Raw genomic sequence first — 20,842 nt, 5'->3', positions numbered from 1 at the left:
GCTCAAAGGATGCTAATCGCTTTTAAAAGCTGTTCCTGCTTCAGTTTGTATTAGTTGTTGCTACTAGCTCGCTGTGCCCTGCCGATGTCAGAGAAACTAATGCATTCCTCCTTTGCTTTCACCAAGCCGAATGAGCAGAGTGCAATCATTATCTAAAAACAATAATCTGAGGTGAAATAGGTTTTCCCACCCTCCCTATTATCAGCTTTTACCGCTTTTGCTGTCCTTAAATGTAGGCTAGTTCTGTAAAACCTGAAGGAGAAGAGAATGCAGGGCACTCAGCCTGTTGGACCCTAAAAGATGGAGAGGTAAGTGCATGTTCCGATGCAAGATGCAAACTATTTTTTTTTCAGTTTTGACCTCTTCAGCACAAGTCAGCATGATGCCAGCATTGGGTTTCACTAATTCAATATTGTTACTGTCTTTGAAACAGAAGGAACCACATTTCCAAAAAATAAAAATAAAAAGGGTTTATTGAAAGAAAGATGTAAATTATGAGAAATGCAATGATTTGCCAATCAGTTAAACTTCTATGCACAATATTTTAATAAAAATCAATCTTATACCAGAATCTTCATAATCATTTAAGGAGAATATTTGCCATCCGTTAAGCAAAAATTGCTCATCATACTATTAATGTTTATTTCTGTTTTTATGTTGAAAAAGTCTTCCCCTCTCAATGCAGTTTTTAGATCTAATCAGATTATTCGTCTTTCTTGTTCTTTAACTATTTTTTTGTAATACATATCCTGTATCTAGTACTAGTGATGATGTTAAATGGGGAATATAAAAATATTTGTTTTACAATTTTGTTTCTTTTTGATCATTAAAAAACCTTTTAAAGCAAGAATGATTGCCTTTGATGTATAATGAAATCACATGAATCAAATTTAAAACTAACCGTATTCAACAATAAAAAAAGCCTTTTTAATACAATTGTAATATTTGCTTATGTCAAATTTTAAGGTTTAAAACATTCACTTTTTTTGGAAATTGGAATCCTGTTGTCTCACTTGCAATGTAACTAAACTAAAGACATAGCTATTTAGAAAACTCCATCATTATCTTGAAAATTTGTCACCAATGAGCTTTTAAATGTAGTCAATTTGTTTCTTTGTTTTTGTTCAGTTATAAGCACCCATAGAAGAGCATAATACTAACAGCATGCATTATCCCTGATTAAGGTAAGCTCATGCATTGAAACCTCTCTCAAAGATGACAGGAGACCGAACAGTAAGTATCTTTTGCATAGTAGTTTTATACAGTGACACAATGGGGGAATAAAGTTTCATCTAATTTTGTACTCTTTAAAATACCTCAAAAGCCTGTATGCTGATATAAGATGTGGATAATTCAAATGTTTGATGCAGAGCATTCTTTTTTGTTTGTGTTTTTATTTTTTATCTGGTGTGTTATGAACAGGCCTGGAAAATATTATAAGAATCAAATAAACTAATGACATGAATATTCTAAAGCTGTGCTGCATTCATTTTTAAAGTCCATAAATGTCCGGCTGCACAGTAGGGCAGTTGGCAGCACTGTTGCCTTGCAGCAAGAAGGTCCTGGGTTGAAATCCCAGCATGGACTCCTTCTGCATGGAGTTAGCATGTTCTTCCTGTGCATGTGGGAGATCTTTCTGGGTACTCCTGTTTCCACGTACCAAAAACATGACTGTTAACGTTGAGTCGTCTCTTTAAATTGGCCTGTGTTGAAATAGGTCCCATGCCCCTCATGACATTGAAGCAACGCTGGAAATGGGTATAGATGACGGATAGATTATGAAGTCGCACATCAAATGTCTTACATTGATGTATGTCTCTGGCAATTTATATACGTAGTAGAAAAATCCATATTTAAGCACAAATATCAGCTCAGGCAAGTTGTTGTTTCTTTTTTAAGTTAGTTATCAACGGTGAAATATAAAAGTATTTTACCACAACCAGAATTTCTGCTTACAATAGAGGTCCAAATATAAATAATGAGTTACCTAATTTCTAATGATTAGGTCATCACAGAAGGAGACGGCAGAGTCCACGTGGAATCCACCAAGGGCCACTGTATCTTTACTATTGAGGGTGCTGAGAGACAGGACGAGGGGGTCTATTCTGTGGTGGTTCGAAACCCAGCAGGGGAAGACACAGCCGACATCAATGTTAAAGTTGTTGGTAAGAGAGAGACGCCGCTGCTGATAAAGATAGAATAAACTTTTAAACAAGCATGTTGTTTTAACTACATTGCTGTTTCCCCCCATTAGATGTTCCAGATCCTCCCCAGGCTCCTAAAATCCTCAGTGTGGGAGAAGATTCCTGCGTTGTTCAGTGGGAGCCCCCTCATTTCGATGGCGGAGAGCCAATCATCGGTAACAGTATTACTTTATTGTTGAAATTCAACAATTTATGTAACCCATTTACTAAATCTAGTTTCAATGCATTTTGAAATGAAAGACTTCTACGACTTGTACATATCTTTAACTTCTTTATAGTTAAAAAGCTGTTCTGATGAGGATCTAATAGGTTTTTTCCAAATTTGTACAATTATCTGTTATAGCTTGAAGCTTTCTCACTTGCTAATTGTTTTAAAGAGACAGTTGTGACAAATGTCATTGAAAATTCTTTCTGATTATTTGTCCTTCAGTCTTCTTTTCTATTGGCTCTCAAATGTTTTCACAATTATTAGCTTACAACAGATATCAATTTTCTAGTCGATGCAAATAAAATCTGCATGGAGAAGAAAGAAATGTGCAAATGTTCATTTGGACATCTATCATCGCTATAAGCAGAAGAAAAACAGGAAATATTGACATTATTTGTACTAAAATGAAGTATGTGAAAGAGAAGTGGATTGACAACTATGCCCTGTGTCATCACAGAAAAGGATTTGTTTCTTTTGACTATGAATCAACCAAAAGGTGAAACCTTTTCTTCGTTTTGTTTATAAAAAAGTAAATTATGAGCTGTGCCGGTTAAATGAAATGACTAACAAAACCTTCGGATGTAAAATGCAATGATCAACACTAATACTCAGTGGCAAGTTTTTTTTCTGTACTACGATTGGCTAAAGGGTCTTTATTGACCAGATTAGAAATAAGTCTGCTACTTTTGCTCAAAAGATGGTTGCATATAGTCAAAAAGTTTTTATTATTTTTTTAAATTGCTTTCCTTACTGTTATTCCATATAGCAAGGGATATAATGTGCTTCTCTTGAATGTTCAGGGTACGTCCTGGAGAGGAAGAAGCTGAAGAGCTATAGGTGGATGCGACTGAACTTTGACCCTTACCCGGAAACAACCTATGAGGCCAAGCGCATGATTGAAGGCATGACATACGAGATGAGAGTCTATGCCGTCAACAGAATTGGCATGTCTCACCACAGTCCAGCCTCCCAACCATTTGTGCCAGTTGGTGAGTGTTTATGAAGAAGCTGACTTTTATCCACATTTTTTTTTTATTTAGACATAAATTGTACCACCTGTTTATTCCGTGCTGTCTGCTGCTGAAAGTGCTTCATGGAGATAATTTGATTATGTTAAGATTGGAGCGTTGTTATTAATAGAGTAACAGCAGTAACTGCTAATGGCAGAGCTGTCTGTATTCAGATCCAACTCCGTTCCTTTAGGTCCCAGAGGTTGGGTTGTGAGGGGGAGGGGGGGGGGGGGGGGGGGGGTTATTTGTGTTACAAAAATATGCCTGCACTTATCTTAGCAACATCGCACAGGCGGGTGTTTGTGTTTTCTGATTGAGGAATTAACACTGTGTAATGCAAACATTTTTGTGCCAAATGACAAGGGAACAACCAAAATCGTGAAGCTTTAACTTGCACATGAGCCAAGTGTACTCTCAGTTCCTCCTGAAATCCCGCATAACGTTAACGTATGTCGTCATGGTGTTTAACTGATGCAGCATTATGTTCCTGTGAGTCGCACTGTATAGATAGTTAAAGACTTTTTATTAGGAGTGTCCCGATGCCAGTTTTTTTCAGACCGAGTACAAGTACGAGTACTTTGGTTTAGATACTTGCCGATTATATTTACCGATACTAGTACTTAATAAATTGGTACTTATCATAAATAACTTAATATCATTGACCACTGAAAACAACTGACCATCAAGGGCGATGAATTGGGTTAGAGCTTCAGATATCGTCTCTCCTTGTTTTTCTTTTGGAGGGTCAGCAAACAACTTCTTAGTGCATGGGTCTTCAACGTTTTCCAGGCCAAGGACCCCCAAACTGATGGTGAGATGGAGCGGGGACCCCCTAATTATATATATTGTATAAAATTGTGTTATTTCAAACTGGTCCTATAGTGTCATGTGTAAATGTACCTTGTTATTGTGCATTCAATACTAAGATACTCAAATAATACACAGGTTCATATATTCATGTTTTTATTTTTATTTTAATTAATGGGAAAAAATTGCAGGGGGGGGGGGTGTATAAAAAAATGTCTAATCAACCAAAACTTTCGCGACCCCCATGCAGTACCTCCGCGGACCACCTAGGGGTCGCGGACCCCCTGTTGAAGACCCCTGTCTTAGTGTATAGCACCATTACCTGGTATAGAGTGGTATCTAGTGTTTGATTTGCAGCGCAGCCATGCCCAGGAGGAAAATTGGTATCGGTTCAGAGTATCGGATTGCTTTTGCAAATACGAGTATGAGTACTTGACGCTGCTATCGGGCCCGATACCAGTATCGGTATCGGGACACCACTACTTTTTATGGTGCAAAACTGATACAACCAGGGATACTTAAATTAAATCTATCTATGTATCTATCTATGTATCTATCTATGTATCTATCTATCTATCTATCTTAATTGAATTCAGTTCATTTAATCATAATTCACAACAAATGCCAAACAAATGAAATCATGCATACAGCTTTAATAGCTTTGCGTCTTTGTGGAGTCTGAGTATGTTCTTATCCAGAATCCGTTCAAGATTAATTGCAAAAGCTTTGAACTCTCTGTTGACTTATCTCTGTGCAGTGCACTGAGCAAATCAAGTTTCCTCCTCCTTGCATCAGTTTTTTTTGTTCGTGTTATGCTCACAGAGTCGGAGGATATTGTGAACACAAGCAAAGAAGTTGACATACTTGTCTTCATACAAAGTGTAAGGTTCAAGCAATGGATACAAACTATTAAAAGCAAAGACCTTTAAATTGTTGGTAAAGGGTTATTGGGGAATTTTTTAAATTTTTACTAGGAATAAAGGCTAAGAAAAAACAACATGGGACATTTGGTTCCAAATTAGATTTACCTTTTTCCGGTTGTAGCTGGTAATTTAAGCTGTGAGACTTGAATTAAGACCTTTTTTTCCCACCTCTTGCTCTCATCAACTTGCTGATTTATAAGGAATCATCAGTACGTCCAGATGGCAATCACAAGTATGCCATTAGGATTGGGAAACAATCCATGGCATCTATCTCTATAAATATTAGCTGAGAAGCCAAGGAATCTGCTTCGGCCAGCTGCTAAATGTAGAAGGATTAATGCCACTGTGGAGGTTGCCTTCTTGTGCTTAGCAATGAAAAGACGATAGAGACTGTTAGTGGTACAGAGAAGATGAATTCAGAAAGTAGATACACTGGACTTGATATACAGCCATACACTCACTGGTTAAATGATAAATCCTAAACTCCCAAAGGTAGTCGAGATGAAACCAGCAGAGGATTTGATGCTTGTGGAAGCAGAGGAAGAAGCCAACAGAGCCAAGAGCTCTTTAGTTTCTGAAGCCAGCAGTTTATCATCTGCAGCACACCCTGCAGAGTTAGCCTTCATACTGGAGGTGGGAGATCCAGCTGAGAATGAGAAACCAGCAGGAAGGGCTGCCTCTCTTCCCGCAGAGAAGGAAACAGGGGAGACCTTCGTGGATTATGCTACAGAGTCAGAGCCGCAACCGTTTTGCAGTAGGAACTGTTGTCTTTAAGGGTCGACTTGTCTTGTCTTTCATATTTGTCCTGCCAAAGAGTACAGAAATATTTTGGTCTTAATTTGGATTATGGTTTATTATGGATTATTATTTAGCTAAACTACATGTGTATGACTCCCCGCTGCAGAAAGGTTCTTCAAACTTAACCAAACTGATTTTTACTGGCTGTCCCATAAATCCATTGCACCGTTTTGCTTAGCCTGTATCTTTCAAAGTGGAGTATAACTTTCAGGACTATACCATACCTTTTTTTCCAGACAGGTTGTCAACAAAATGGCACAATCTATGAAAAATTGATGTTTAACTAAATATTAATTCAGAGTAATGCTTACCACTCTAGGCTGCAATATTTATTCTCAGGGTGTTACAATACACACCACAAGAAGTATGTCTCCAGATAGATTTTTTTTCCGTTTGAATCTCATAGCTCATGTGGTAAGTTAAAGTGATTTTTAAGATGAGTGACCAAGGACTGATTATGTATCCGGCAACGGATGAAAACAGGTTTTCAGCGCTTGTCAACCCCCTCTGCCTAGCTAAATTTGTTTAGCTGACAGATGAACAATGTAAAGTTAGAAAAATAAGTCGGCTGATGCTAAATTAGACTGGTTTCACTGCAAAAAACGGGAACTAAAAGTAGGTAAAATCTTCTTGAAATGAGCATATCTTCCTTTGATATAAGCAGCTAAATAAAACAATTTGCCAATGGCATTAGTATTGTTTAACCCTAAAATAAGATAATTAGATATTCTGCACTTGAAATAAAATGATGGCAATGAATTGTTCCTATTTTAAGTGCAAAAATCTTAGTCCGTTCGCAAATAGTCTTATTTACCTGCTCAAACGAAAAAACATTTCTCAAATCTCAAGAAAACTTTACTTACTTTTAGTTCCCTTTATGCTATGTTCCAAAAACTCACGACCGGAGCTCCCTTTAGCAATCTCTCAAATGCTTTGTCTGTTTCCCTATGATAATGCGCTCTCTTTTCATTTTGCTCAAACATGAGGCTTAGCTGTGACAAAGTGCTGTAACAGTGGTCTGCTTTTGGCACTTCTTCAGTTGGAGCTTTGCATGGGATATAATCAATGAACCAAGGTCTTTTTATGCACATCAAAATCATGTCGGTTTTATCCCCACTGGAGGCACTGCAGGCACTTAGACCTCAGTCCTACAGTGAACTGCAGGTAAGACAATAGGAGTTCATATTTCATTGTATGAAAGAAGGCGCCACTTGCAGGCCTACAGGGCACAAGACTGTCAGACAACTGGTGTCCACCTTAAAAACAGGCTGATGTTGAATCCACCTGCTGTGAAAATCATCAAGTTGCCACCTTTAATCCTCAGAATTACTGAAATAAATGTAAAATGTGTGTTGCACGTTAGTAGCTTTCCAGATCACACACGGGTTGTGACAACAAAATGGTCTATTGTTGTGCCTGAAGGAGATAAAATAACCATTTTGACTCATGTACTTATCAATTTATTCCCTCCTGTGCATTAAAGACCGCGCTGTGGCCTCTTCTGTAAAACAGAAAAAGCACTGCCGGAAAGGTCTGCAGGCATGTTTGTGGCTTTTAATCAAGATCGGCCACTCGTTCAACTGTTCAACAAGAATATATTGCTTTAATTCCTTAACCGCCTAAAGAGGCCATTTATCTCCCCTCCGCCGCTCTCTCAGCCCCCACCAGCGAGCCCATCGGACTGCACGTCGAAGACATCAGTGACACTTCAATCACGCTGAAGTGGCGAGCTCCGGAGAGGATCGGCGCCGCTGAGCTCGAGGGTTATGGGGTTGAGTACTGCAAGGAGGGCAGTAAGTGCCGGAGCCAGCCACCTGCATGCTTCTGATAAGGACAGCGCTTTATACAGTTTATCAAAAGAATGGCATAACTGCAGCAAAAGTGGTGCATCTTTACTCTTAAAATGAAATGCCCGGCTTGAACAGGTCATGTCCATCAATAATATTTATCTGTCTTTGCTATTAATCGAAAATGAAAACAGGAACATTATGAGATTTTCATCTTGCGTTCTCCCGGGTTGCAGCTGACGAATGGGTGCCAGCCATCCAGGGTCTTACAGAGAGATCTTCCATGACCATCAAAAACCTGACAACAGGAGACAAACTCATGTTCAGAGTGCGGGCGTACAACATGGCGGGGCCCAGTGCTCCGGCTCTTCTGGCTCAACCTGTGACCATCAGGGAGATCATGCGTGAGTATTCCTGCAGCTGATTCTCCACAACAGTTTTTTTTTCTTTACGTAAAAATAAAAATGAACAATCTGTGAGGTGGGTTCTCCTGGGATTAAGTTAATACTTTTAAAGGCATTTGGAGGCTCCAAAACAATGTTTTTGCCCTCCTGGCCAGTTTGTTTAAGCAGCAACCTTTATAGGTGCTGAGCAAAAGTTTCAGTCCCTGATTGGATGATATTTTCATTCTAACTTTCATTTTCAATTAACTAGTTTGACTAATTTCAGAATTTTTTTTTTTTTTCGTTAATCTGCTTACTTTTTACCTATCAGTTATTTGTCTCATTGGACATGAAAAATAAGGATGATGGTCTGACATACATAAAAAAACCTTGCTGCATAATAAGAGATGGGTAGAGGAAAAAAAAGTTGCAACCAATAAAGAAAGTTTTTCTCACTGTGGAGAGTAATCACTTTATATGATATCAGAATCTCATTATGATTGATTTATGGTCTCCAGGGACATCCATAGTCACAAGTACATCAATTTACAAAGATTTTTCTAACTCTATCATTTGTTTCAGAAAACAAACTTTTCTGTTCTGCTTTTAATCCCATGCATTCAAACACATCTTTGTGATTACTATCTAGTTTTGCTGGTAAAGAATTTTTCCTGATGTGTTGAAATCACATTGCATAATAAACAGCGATGATGAGAGTTTGTCCAATCACGGGTGAAGTAGTTTTCTTAAGGTAATTGTGTATTTCCACGAAATGCGTGGTTAAAGCAGAAGTTCTCCTATGACCCGCATGGGTTTCTTCATCATGTTCCACCATGTTATTCTTTTTTTTTTCTTTGTTGTTGTTGTTTGTTTTTCACAGAGCGTCCAAAGATTTGGCTCCCACGAAACCTCCGCCAAACTCTCATCAAGAAAGTTGGAGAAACTGTTAACATCATGATCCCTTTCCAGGTGACGTACATTCTAAGAATTGAGGTTGTAGCATTATGTTTAAAAGAACGGCGTGCAGGAGATCGCATGAACGCCTCCTACGCAGACAGCGAGTAAATATTCTAGATACATATAAGATAATACTGCCAGAGACACGGTTTAGTGGTGTGATAAACTCCACATAATGTATTGTAGTTCAGGCATGTAGCTGTGGGGTGTACAATGATCTTGGCATCATAGTATGTACGGCGCTATTACACATAAGTGTGGTGGACAGACAGTGGTCTATATTTGATGTTGTTGTTTTTTTAATTTGTACATGAATATTGCGAATTTTAGGCTAGTGTACATGAGTCTGTCTGACAGCACTGGGATAAAAACTGTCCCTGAGCCCGAGGGTTCCTGCTGGAAGGTAGCAGGAAAGGTTGCAGTGTGATGGCAGTCTTTCATAGTGCCCTATAGCGTGCCAACGATCCTCTGAGCTTTGCCCTTTTTCCAGGGCTCTCATGCCCTGAGCAGAGCAGCTGTCAGACCAGGACTGTGGCGGACACTCTGGACGGCCTCGGTGGTCAGAGGACGCGAGGGCATTCATGAGCCTGCTTTGTGGTAGCTGAACTCTTTGGTCCTTTGTGGTTCATGTGTTCTAGGATGCAGAAGCTGCTAAACCCTCTCCAGCATCTCCTCAAATCCAGATGTGAGCATGAGCCACACCCTGTTTACTGAAGTACAGGATCCGCTTCTTAGTCATACTGACGTGGAGTGGAAAGGTTGTGGTCCTGACACCAATCTGCCAAGAGTTTGACCTCCTCCCTGCAGGCCCACAGTAGTAGCATCATCAGCACACTTTCTGCTGGCATTGGTGCTGAGTCAGGGAAAAGAGCGCGTATGAAGAAAACAGACATGGATTCACAACTGATGTTTGGGAGGATGTCCGGGTGGAGGATTTTCTTCCCCATTATATACTGTGGCCTATTGCAGCTGCATCTTAGGAAGTCTGCATTGTCCTGGTGAGCCAGAGTGATACGACTAGTGTGTGAATCTCCATCCTCTATGGTTCTGTTGGAACTGTATGCAAACTTCAGAGTGTCTAGACCAGGGGTGTCAAACTCATTTTGGTTGAGGGGCCGCATACAGCTTAATCTGATCTCAAGAGGGCCACACAAGTAAATTCATTGCAAGATTAAATAGAACTAATAAATGTGGACTTGTTGATTTTTATATTAAGTTAATTTCACTTTTACACAATATATTAGGAATAACCTCAGCGTTTTTAAGAAAAGTATGTGCAATTTCAACAATACTTTTACTCAGTTAAACATTTACTTGTGCATTATGCATAAGAACTGATCACAGTGATTATACAATGTTGAAAAACATTTATTCACATTTTTTGGAACTTTAAAACACTGTCCTGCATGACAAAATACATCAAACAGATAAAAATTAAGAAATGATTTGAATTTTTCCACAACTGAAGCTTAATCTGCTAATTAAAACACAGCGCCCCTCGTGGACAATATAGGAACTGCATATTTTCAATTAAACAAAGTACATGTTTTTTTCAATAATTGTTTTATCATTCTCTTCCTTTTATCTTGTCCACTTGTGAAAGTCAAATCTGATGAGCTCTTTGTGGCATCTTATTGCCACATTGCCAGAAAGGACACTGGAAAAAAAAAATAATAATAATTTTTTTTTTTATATAATGATAATGCATTTATTAAATTGTTCCTTCTAAATTGTTCGGCGGGCCGGATCCGGCCCGCGGGCCGTATGTTTGACACCCCTGGTCTAGACCGTCTGGAATGCCGTCTATAATAGATGCCAGTGCTACTTGGTGGTGGCTATTAAAGCCCGATTCTTCTTCTTTGGCTTGGTGGCATTTTTAAAGGTGGTGAGAACAGTTGTGCTCCATAAAGATATGTTATGTATATGTATAACTCAGCGAAGACAGACGACTGATGCTTACAGAAAACTTAAAGGATACGGGCTGACGTTCCATCTTGAATGGTTTTACTGAGAGATTTGACTGAAATGAAAGTTATTTTTTACATCCACAGGAGAAGCAATGATACGTACATAGGTCCTAATTCGAAGTGAAAGTATGCACTTGTGAGTCCTAGTTTGTGAGCTCAAAGCCTGAGTAAATATTACTTTAAATGAAAAATTACAATGTTAATATGTCAAACATATAACATAAAATATAGACCACTGTCTGTCCAACACACTCGTGTAATACCACTGTACATAATATGATGCCAAGCTCAGTGTACACCAAAAAGCTACATGGTAAAGCTAAATAATATATCATTCAGAGCTTATTGTACCAGTTGACTGCGTCTCCTATAGTCCATCGATAGATAGATAGATAGATAGATAGATAGATAGATAGATAGATAGATAGATAGATAGATAGATAGATAGATAGATAGATAGATAGATAGATAGATAGATAGATAGATAGATAGATAGATAGATAGATAGATAGATAGATAGAGTTTATCAGTTGTAAAGATAGTGTTTAAAGGACTTTTTTGCTTCAAATGCCACAAAACAAACCAAATAACATTATATCTAAGGAGTCACTATCTATGCCTTTGTTAAATACTATTGTGATAGTAAAGTTCATGCTGAAATCTACCATAGTGCATTTTAAGTTTAATCCTGTCTTGGTCCGCAGGGTAAACCACGGCCAAAAGTTATTTGGAGTAAAGACGGAGAACCTCTGGACCCCTCAGTTGCAAGCGTGAGGAACAGCGAATTTGATTCGATCCTCTTCATCAGAAAGACTGAGAGAAAACACTCTGGGCAGTATGATCTCAAAGTACAGATCGAGAATGTGGAAGACACAGCAAAAGTCATGCTGCAGATTGTTGGTGAGTTGGACTGAATTTAAAGCGACCTGCCTTTATTTTTTTTTTTGCCACAGATGGAAACACAGTCTCTGTTATCTCTTAGTTATTATAAAGCATGTTATCCCTGTAGATCTCCCAGGGCCACCGGAGGCCCTGAAAATTGCGGATGTGTGGGGTTTTAATGTGGCACTGGAGTGGAAGCCACCAAAGGACAATGGTAACTGTGAAATAAGTGGCTACACCGTTCAGAAAGCTGACAAGAAGACCATGGTGAGAATCCATGCATTTTGTTATAATGATCTGTCATTATGAGACTAAATGGGAGTAAATCTGAAAATAATATTTTGTTGCTTGCAGCAAAGAAACACAAAGCATGGCACATTACTGCTACACGTGGGGTACTTTATTGTGATCAAATTATTTTGAATCCATTTATTTACGATAAAGGATATTATCCCTGTAGATCTCCCAGGGCCACCTGATAATTAGTATGATAAAATATAAAACTATATTTTAAATGTAAAATCTATATTCTTTAGACCACGCAATATGTACTTTGCATAATAAAAGAAATCGACTTCTCAAAACCTATGTGCTGAAACAGACAAAATCTGCAACTATATGACAAAAAAACTGGACTTTTGAGCCACTTGAGTTTTGTTAATAGGAAAAATTACCCTAAAGAAAACAAGCAAAACAAATTCTAATATATAATAGTGGGAAACCAAAGTGAAATAAATGGTCACAATAGGACACCAATGTAAACTAAACTAATAAATAGTCTAAAACTTGGGCTTTTGGTATTTTGGTTTGAATAAACACATGAAAAACTCAAGTAGCAACTGCATCAATACACCCTTTACTAGTTAAAGGAGCAAAACATGTTCTCGCTCAGCTGCAAGTACAAGAACACACACACACATCCTTGTGACGACCTCCACATCCATAGACTTTTATTAATTTTCCAGCATTTCTATTTCCTAACCTTAATCTTTACCAATTTATACCTAATCCTAACCTAAACTTAATTGACACCTTAGTGTTAAACCTAACCCCCAGCTCAGAGTCCTCAATTTACTAGTAAAAGGAGCAATACGTGTTCTCGCTCAGCTGCAAGTACAAGAACACACACAGAGACAGAAAGAGAGATTTCTGTCTCCTTCCTGACATTTATTCCTTAATTATCTGAAGCTGAACATGCTGTCCAGTTTGACAACCAGTAATGATGAACCAGTTGGCAAAGGGCTCCACCTGCCACCGTCCTCCACCTCGAGCTGCCAACAGCAACGCTGCCCAGGAATGTCCTAATCTTATCCACTGAGCCTTGACCCGGTCCAGATAGCCTGTGCAGTGACGCAGAGACATTGTTCCCCAGCCAGCATGGCGGTCGGCTCGTGTTTCACCACAGTCATTATTAGATCAGATTTATTTCACATGCAGCACAGTGAGCTTTGAGGTGGTGGTGGTAATCGTGTTACCAATAAGCCTACCTGGTACACGTCGGAGATAGAACCGCCGAGATCACATGCACTCTAAGGCTGCCTTTTGTCCTGTTTCTGTCCCGCGTCTAAGAAACGAGCTGTTGCAGGACCCCTTTAGTTTCAGCAGCAACACGAAGGCCAGTGGAAGTGTTTCCCACGTTTTAAGTTAAGAACTTTTATTTATTTTTTTCTGCTCAGTCTCTGCTAGTATTGTTATTTTTAAATAAAGAAACTGTGAATGCAAAGAACAAAAAGATCACACAGATTCTAAGCCTCATTGACGTATTTTATGTGATTCTTGTAAAGGAGTGGTTTACAGTCCACGACCACTACAGACGAACACACTGCGTGGTGTCCGACCTCATCATGGGGAACGAGTACATCTTCCGAGTGTTTTCCATCAACCTGGTGGGCCTCAGCCCTGAGCCCTGCACCACAAAGGACAGCGTCTTCATCCACAAATCAGGTTTGCTCTGGCTCATAACCAGGGTTGAAAGTATGAGCAGAAGAATGTAATGAGGGAGAAAAACGGTAGCTCATCTTTCTGTGTCTCTGCAGGTATTGACTACAAGTCTCCCACATACAGGGAGCATGACTTCTCAGAGGCTCCCAAGTTCACACATCCTTTAGTGAACCGGTCTATAATAGCAGGGTACAACGCCACCCTCAGCTGTGCCGTGCGAGGAATACCAAAGGTATGGATGCTCAATGTAGCGCACACCAACGGGCGTTCTGTATTTGGTTAAAATTACAGTATGTTGTTAATAGCTGTAATTTAATTCAACATATTGCCATGGCTTCAGGTCACAGCAGAAGTTCTCTCAGGGGGCTTTACAAGACAAACAGGTTTAATGTGTATCCCCAATACACAGAAATCAGTCCATTTTAACTGAATTAAGTCACCTTCAAAGTCAAACAGATTTAAATCCAATCCAATTAGCAACCATCTTAATCTAGTGCAATCAGATTTAGTGGATTATAAAATTAACAATTACTAAAAACCAGTGTATCTATTGGAAATCAGCAGACTGCATTGATTCCTCACTTCTGTGTAATCGATGATGCTGAGCAAGCACAAAGCAACAGTGGGGAGGCGACCGTCACCTGGCTCAGGATGAGCAGCCATTTACCTCAGCCGACTCCGAGCTGGTTGGTGCTAAGAGGGCAGAGAAGAGTCAGAGACAAAACACAAAGGTGCAGAAAGAAAAATGGAAGAAAAAAAAACAAAAAAGTTAAGTCAAAGAGTATTATTACTGCGTAGTTATAACGGAGTGAGGACAAGTGGGCATTGTGTCTACCAGCGGTTTGAAGCTTTCATACCATCCAGGCAGTAGACGTCATCATCCAGTAGGGATCGGTACGGCTCCCCACTGACCTCTGCTCCAACTACTTGATTTTTTTTTTTTAGCTTCCTGTTACACAGTTGTTAATGAAATTACAAATGAACATTTTAATCGACACAGTTTAGACACATGGATAAATTTTGAAGAGTAAATACCTGCTCAGTAAGAGACAGCGACCAAAATAGAAAAATAGCTCCCAAGCAAACAGGAACCTGCTGATATAAATATTAATCTAGATCAAACAATTACAATCACTTTAATCCACCATCAAACGGATTTCCAGGGGTTATAGATCAAACCAGTTCTAAATGGTGGTTCATGTAAGTGTTTTAATGATAAAGTATAAACATATCCTGACCGGTATGCTTTGTTCCTGTTAGCCCAAAGTTACCTGGTACAAAAACAAAATGGACATCTCCAATGAAGCCAAGTATCGCATGTTGTCTAAGCAAGGCATTCTGACGCTGGAGATCCGTAAGCCATGTCCCTTTGACGGTGGCGTGTACACCTGCAAAGCTGTCAACGACAAGGGGGAGGACGTAGTGGAGTGCAAGCTGGAGGTTCGACGTAAGTACACTGCTACTTGCTGCAAACAGGCATTCTGACTCGTTTTCATCACCGCCTCAATCTGCATCCATGCAGTGGGCATCCCTCTATTTACATCACCACACACTGTCTGCTTTAAATGGAGCTGAGAAACAAAATATGATGGCAAGAATTTTGAAAACATTCTTCTGAAAAACGGTAAATCTTCATTGTAAGGTAAATCCTCTATCAGCTCCATTCTGCCTCGAATTTTCACATTGTTGAAAACATCATTACGGTTTTTGCAGGTCTTGCTTTGAGAACAACAATAACAGACATGCAATATAGGGGCTCAAAATTAAGTATTAGCACTTTATATTTGAAAGACTAAATAAATTTGGAATTAAAACTGAAAACCTGATTTTATTTTGTTACACATATCTTGATATTTTGATAAAAGGTTAATTCATTTTATCTCAAATCTGTTAAAGCAGCTGCTTTCTAAAACATGAGCCTCTGCTGATAACACGTCGGCACAACGGCCTCTTTGTTTGGTCTCTGTAGGTTCAGACACAAAGGGTTGTAGTTTGTCACATTCAAGATGATTGTACTCTTTTTGCACTTTGTTTGTAATCTCCCGTAATGCTGCGGTCTTTTATAATGTCAGTGTATGTTTATTCCTGACTCACAGCCCAGATCGCTAAAGAAGAAAAGAAGGATGCCAATAAATGAGGATGCTGTCTCTGAATGAAGAGGTGATGGGCGAGTCTTCGACATGATGCTTAAGTTACATCACTAACTGCGCTTAACCAGCAACCTCTTTGTCTTTGATCATCTGCAGACGTTATGGGGTTCCTTCAGTGTCACGACTGAGCTGTTTGGCTTCATCAATAATGATCACTTAAGTGTTATTTTTGCAAGCAAGTGCGGATTTTATCACAGTATTCTCGGCTCTTTTCAAGCTTTAGAAAGATGGGTTTTCTTTTCTGTTTAGAAAACATATCTGATGGAGAAAAAAACTAATCAAGTGTTTGATGATAATGTTTGGATCAGTGTGCGAATAAAACTATATAAAACCAAAGTTGACTGCTTTTTTTACTTATTGAACGGTTCACCATGCATAAATGTAATTTACTGGGACGCATAATGTGTGCTATGGACTAGATTAACACAAACGCGTTTTGGAAGCTTGCAAAGCCTCAATAATGCCAGAGGTGTGAGGTTTTGTCCTAATGCTGCACAGCAGGATATGTGTCTGATGGGAAGGATTATCTGGGATGTCTCCCAGTGAAGACATTTAGTAAGCCAAATGAAACACATGGTGTCTTCCAGCTTTCACAGGCTGATGCAAGTTATTCCTCTGATGCCTGCGAATGTAAATATTTCCTGCCTTGACGTACAGCTGCAAAGGATCCACTGAGGCTTGCACACGTCTCGCTGGTCACATAAAGAGCCAACAGCGTCTCCGTGTCTGTCAGGTGTTTTGACACTTAACCAGAATTTACAAATCACACGTGCAAAGCTCCGCGAGGTTGAAAGCGTAACAAGATTTGTCAAACTGCAAACCCAGACGTTAAGTTTCCACTCGTCTTCAAAAGAAAAAGATGGCAGCCGTGGTGGATAGCATTACCCCGCTGGACAAAACCACTCGAATGCTTTGGACCAGAGCCACAAACAGTAGTTCTGCCGGACAAAATTTTGTAACAAGTGGAAATGCTCTAATAGTAATCATTTTTTCTGATGTTTCCAGATTTAAAACGAAACTGGTAAGCCAAAGCTGCATTATATCAGAAGAAAACATTCTTTTTTTTTCTTTTTTTTTATGAGAAACACGGACCTAAATCCCAAAATTAAGTTAATACTGTAAAAAATGTTTCAGGTTTCTGTTTTAGGTCTCTGCATCCAAAGTAAGTTTTTTTACAGCAATTTAATATATGAAAAATTAAATACTTAATACCATGACCTCTATATGCAATTGTTTTAGTAAACATTTTTTTTATAAAGATATAAAACGATTGGATAGTTTTTTTTAATGTTGGTCAAGTTTCAGGTTATAAAATAATGTTTAAAGCTAAGCTATCATACTTTTTATGATAGTAAACAGTTAAACACAGCAAGTGTTCTGTTAACAACAAATATGTTTTGCTATGTCTTGAATTACTGGTATAATTAACATCAATAAAACTGTAAAGAATAACTGCACAATTATTCATGAGAAATTCTGATGATATCAACATAATATGGTTATTTTGATCCAAAGTTCACTGCTTTGCCATTTTAGTTAGTTAAAGCATTACTCAAGTCTTGAGGTGTGTGGCTGACTTAAAAGAACGCCAGCAGGAAAGAAAAGGTCAAAATAAATGATGTTAGCAAATTTCATTCAGAGGTGGGTGCCCATACAAGTAATACATCTAAATGAAAATATTCAATGATTTACATTTAAGACACATAAATTAAAATTGACATGAAACGAGACAATTTAGGAAAAGACAGATTGTAAACAGATTATATTATAGACACTTCTAAATTGTATATTAGGTCTTCTAATAGATTCTGAGCTGCAACATGCTGTCACTAGTGCCAATATAATCTGGCCAATATTTTCTCAGTAGACAGCAAAGGTATTTTTCCCTGGGAAACCTGTCATGAAAGCTCACAGTACTATGTTAAACATTAAGTCCGACTTGCCCCTGCTTCTCGAACTATTGCTTCTATCCATCCAGAGGGGTGTAGAGTGGTTTCTATCTCCAGCTGTCATTAGATGAGAGGCAGGGTACACCCGGCCAACATATCACTCAAGGATAGTGGAAATAGAGCAGCATCCTCCGCAATGTCAATATTTAAAAAAAAAATACTAAATGTAATCTGGTCAATATTGTTTTTGCCTCAATTGTGGCAAGGTGGCAAAAAAGGGGGGAAAAAAAGCACAAAAACAGAATGTAAATAATCTTGTGAATGTTTCCTCATTTAAATCAAGTTAAATTGCTACTGTTCTAACTTCCTGGAGCAGCTAGCTGTGCTGCAGTGCTAACGCTAGCTTGCTTACGAGATGGATAAGTGCTATAGCTGTTTTTTTATTGATGTCTACCTCTATACTAGTGCTAGCTAACACTGTTAGCACTTTTCAAAGAGCTTACAGTATTTATATCTGATCCAATTTTATTTCCTGTTCTATTTCTTGGTAGTTTTTATCTGATTTTATGTATCTATGGTTTCACTTGTTTAGGTTTTTTATATCCTGTTTTTAATTCACTTATTTTGAATTGTATTTTTGTGTCCTATCTGAGCTGTGTTTTAACTCTGCACACCACTTTGGCCCATTTTGGTGTTTTAAAGTGCTCTACAAATAAAAGCTTGATTGGATTAGATTGTTGGTAGAATCTCTTTGTAAAAAATATTCTTTTTAGCTCCTAGATTGTGTTGGTTATATCATCACTTAAATGTGAGGACAACATCTAAAGTGAAAACCCTAAGCATTTAAATTAGATTTTCTTTGTCAAAGCCAAAAGGTTAGCTCAGAAAATGCTAAATTTGCTCTTGTCTGTTGAGCAAAATGGATCCATCGCCACAAGGGGGAACTACAGCTCCTGCAGCCGTCTAGCTTGCACTGAGTAAGCATTGTTCTTGAACACAGGATTAAGTCTAAAGAATATAATTATTTTTGTATGTTTAACTTAAGGAGAGTTTCCTACGGTAATCTGTATTTTTTTTTTATCTTTTGACTGACTATGAAAACAGAGCAACTCACTAAAGGCAGGAGGTGTGGTGGAGAAAAACAAGTTTCAGTGTCCAAGGATTACGCGTGTCATTCTCCCAACAGACTGACCTCAGTACTCCTGACTTTACAGAGATGAAAAACAAATGTAGATTTTTCAATTAAATAACCAAACAAATATCTTAAAAGATCCTAACATTTTTCTTATTAAAATTTAAACCTTTTTAAATAATGCTTTATACGCTTGCATGAATACCTGTTTTATGTAGCTAAATCTAATCTGGTGTCTGCATTTTGAGAAGCATTTGGTCAGGCAAGGTCTTGGCTTTTGTGACTTTACTCATCTGAAATTCCTATAATTTAGATTCAGAGTTTAGTGAGGTCAAAATGCCAAAACTGTTTGATCAAGATTGAGAAAACATCCCAGAAATAAAGGATTTCAGGTACCTAGCATGCTTTTGAAAAAGCAAAGCTGTATTTCAGGGACACTGGACTGGACTCTTCTGGCTTTGAAACGCTAGGATAGGATGCATTTAGGCATGGCCTTGGGCTGATTTTAGGGCTCAACCCCGCAAATTAACATAACAGAATAAAATGAACAAAAATGCTGCAATTCTTTACTTTCAAAAACAGAATTTGCATGAAAGAAGATTTGTGTATTTTCCAATTTTATTCATTCACAATATAAAGAACTGATTTACCTATCTGAACAGAAAAAGGAAGGGAAATCTGACAAAAACTACATTTAAGATTCAAATTAAACAGAAATTAAGTAAAATATTTTAGATAATTTGTAGTCTACAATTTTGTGTCAATAAAAGACAAGGGGGGAAAAAAAAGTCATATTTAGGGTTAGGTTAAAAAACAGGGGGAAACAATAAAATCACAGTATACAGTACATAGATTCCTCCCACAACTTTTGCACGTAACTAATATGATTTACAGCCAAAGTTAACGTCATAAAGCTGAGGATGCAAACAGTGAAAAATAAAATCAGACTCTCTTTTACAAAGCACTGCTGGCAGCCTCAACAATCGAGGAGGTAGCTTCCTTAGTAAGCATCCCATTCTTGAGTTTCCTTTTCAAATAATTTACACGAGAAATATACAAATAATTAAAGCACTGAAAGATTTACACATATTCAGCTGACAGGAGATCAAAACAGAAAACAGGACATTTTGGTAGAAGGAAGAATTTACACGTCTAAATTCAGCACAGATTTGGAGCCTAGAGATGAGAACGTCTCGGTGCTGGAGAAAGGTTCCCTACATTGCCTGAATTCCTGAGCACTCGCATGGCGTGCGCTTGTGGATACATGCTCCGAGGGTGTAACCATCTCAATGCGTGCAGTCATGCTTGAGCACACTAAACATCCGTCAGACTCTGTCACGCCCAGTCTCACCCAGGTCAGGAGGAAAAGACGTCTACATTTATTTACCTTGTAATACAATAATGCTCTGCTTATCACACGCACACATAACAAAAAAAAAAAAAAAAAAAACTCTTTTAAAATACAATAAGAAATCATCAACAATGACAATGGAACTGAACTGTTAAAGAAAAGAGATTAATTATGTTATCTAATGCCTTATTATTCCATTTCTACCACTGTGTATAAATTTAAAGCCACAGAAAATGTGGATTTATGTTGGTCCTTTGTATTTTATTTGGCACAGTTTTCCATACCTTCTTGTTGACTCAGCTGGCAGCCAGGCATTAACTGGCGTGACAGGAAATTGGCATTGCATTCACGAGTTATATAGTTAAATAGTGATTCATGAGACCGAGTTGTTCTATAACCAGAAAAATCACTTTAACTAAGTTGAAAATGAACTGAAGATGCAGGTCAAAAACT

The 20,842-nt window shown here is 38.3% G+C and overlaps 1 protein-coding gene across 6 annotated transcripts in view; it reads left to right on the top strand.

Annotated features, from left to right (window-relative positions):
* The window catches only part of mybpc3 (myosin binding protein C3), a 34,518-nt gene extending 18,165 nt beyond the window's left edge, over positions 1-16,353 (top strand). For 3 of the 6 annotated variants that reach the window (XM_012850739.3, XM_021309590.2, XM_012850741.3), the window contains 13 exons: positions 237-308; positions 2,006-2,165; positions 2,255-2,359; positions 3,213-3,401; positions 7,609-7,743; positions 7,974-8,141; positions 9,001-9,089; positions 11,749-11,944; positions 12,054-12,193; positions 13,711-13,870; positions 13,963-14,099; positions 15,128-15,314; positions 15,964-16,353. In XM_012850739.3, coding sequence (XP_012706193.2) covers positions 237-308; positions 2,006-2,165; positions 2,255-2,359; positions 3,213-3,401; positions 7,609-7,743; positions 7,974-8,141; positions 9,001-9,089; positions 11,749-11,944; positions 12,054-12,193; positions 13,711-13,870; positions 13,963-14,099; positions 15,128-15,314; positions 15,964-16,004 — 1,779 coding nt within the window. In that variant the 3' untranslated portion in view covers positions 16,005-16,353. The remainder of the gene's footprint in view (positions 1-236; positions 309-2,005; positions 2,166-2,254; positions 2,360-3,212; positions 3,402-7,608; positions 7,744-7,973; positions 8,142-9,000; positions 9,090-11,748; positions 11,945-12,053; positions 12,194-13,710; positions 13,871-13,962; positions 14,100-15,127; positions 15,315-15,963) is intronic. The other 3 variants (XM_021309592.2, XM_021309591.2, XM_021309589.2) reach the window with 2 other exon arrangements.
* The last annotated feature ends 4,489 nt before the right edge of the window (positions 16,354-20,842 follow it).

This window comes from Fundulus heteroclitus, unplaced genomic scaffold (genome assembly GCF_011125445.2).
Source record: "Fundulus heteroclitus isolate FHET01 unplaced genomic scaffold, MU-UCD_Fhet_4.1 scaffold_38, whole genome shotgun sequence".
NCBI classification, from domain to species: Eukaryota; Metazoa; Chordata; class Actinopteri; order Cyprinodontiformes; family Fundulidae; genus Fundulus; species Fundulus heteroclitus.
The sequence above is the reverse complement of the archived record's forward strand: the minus strand, read 5'-3'. Positions and strand labels throughout refer to the sequence as shown.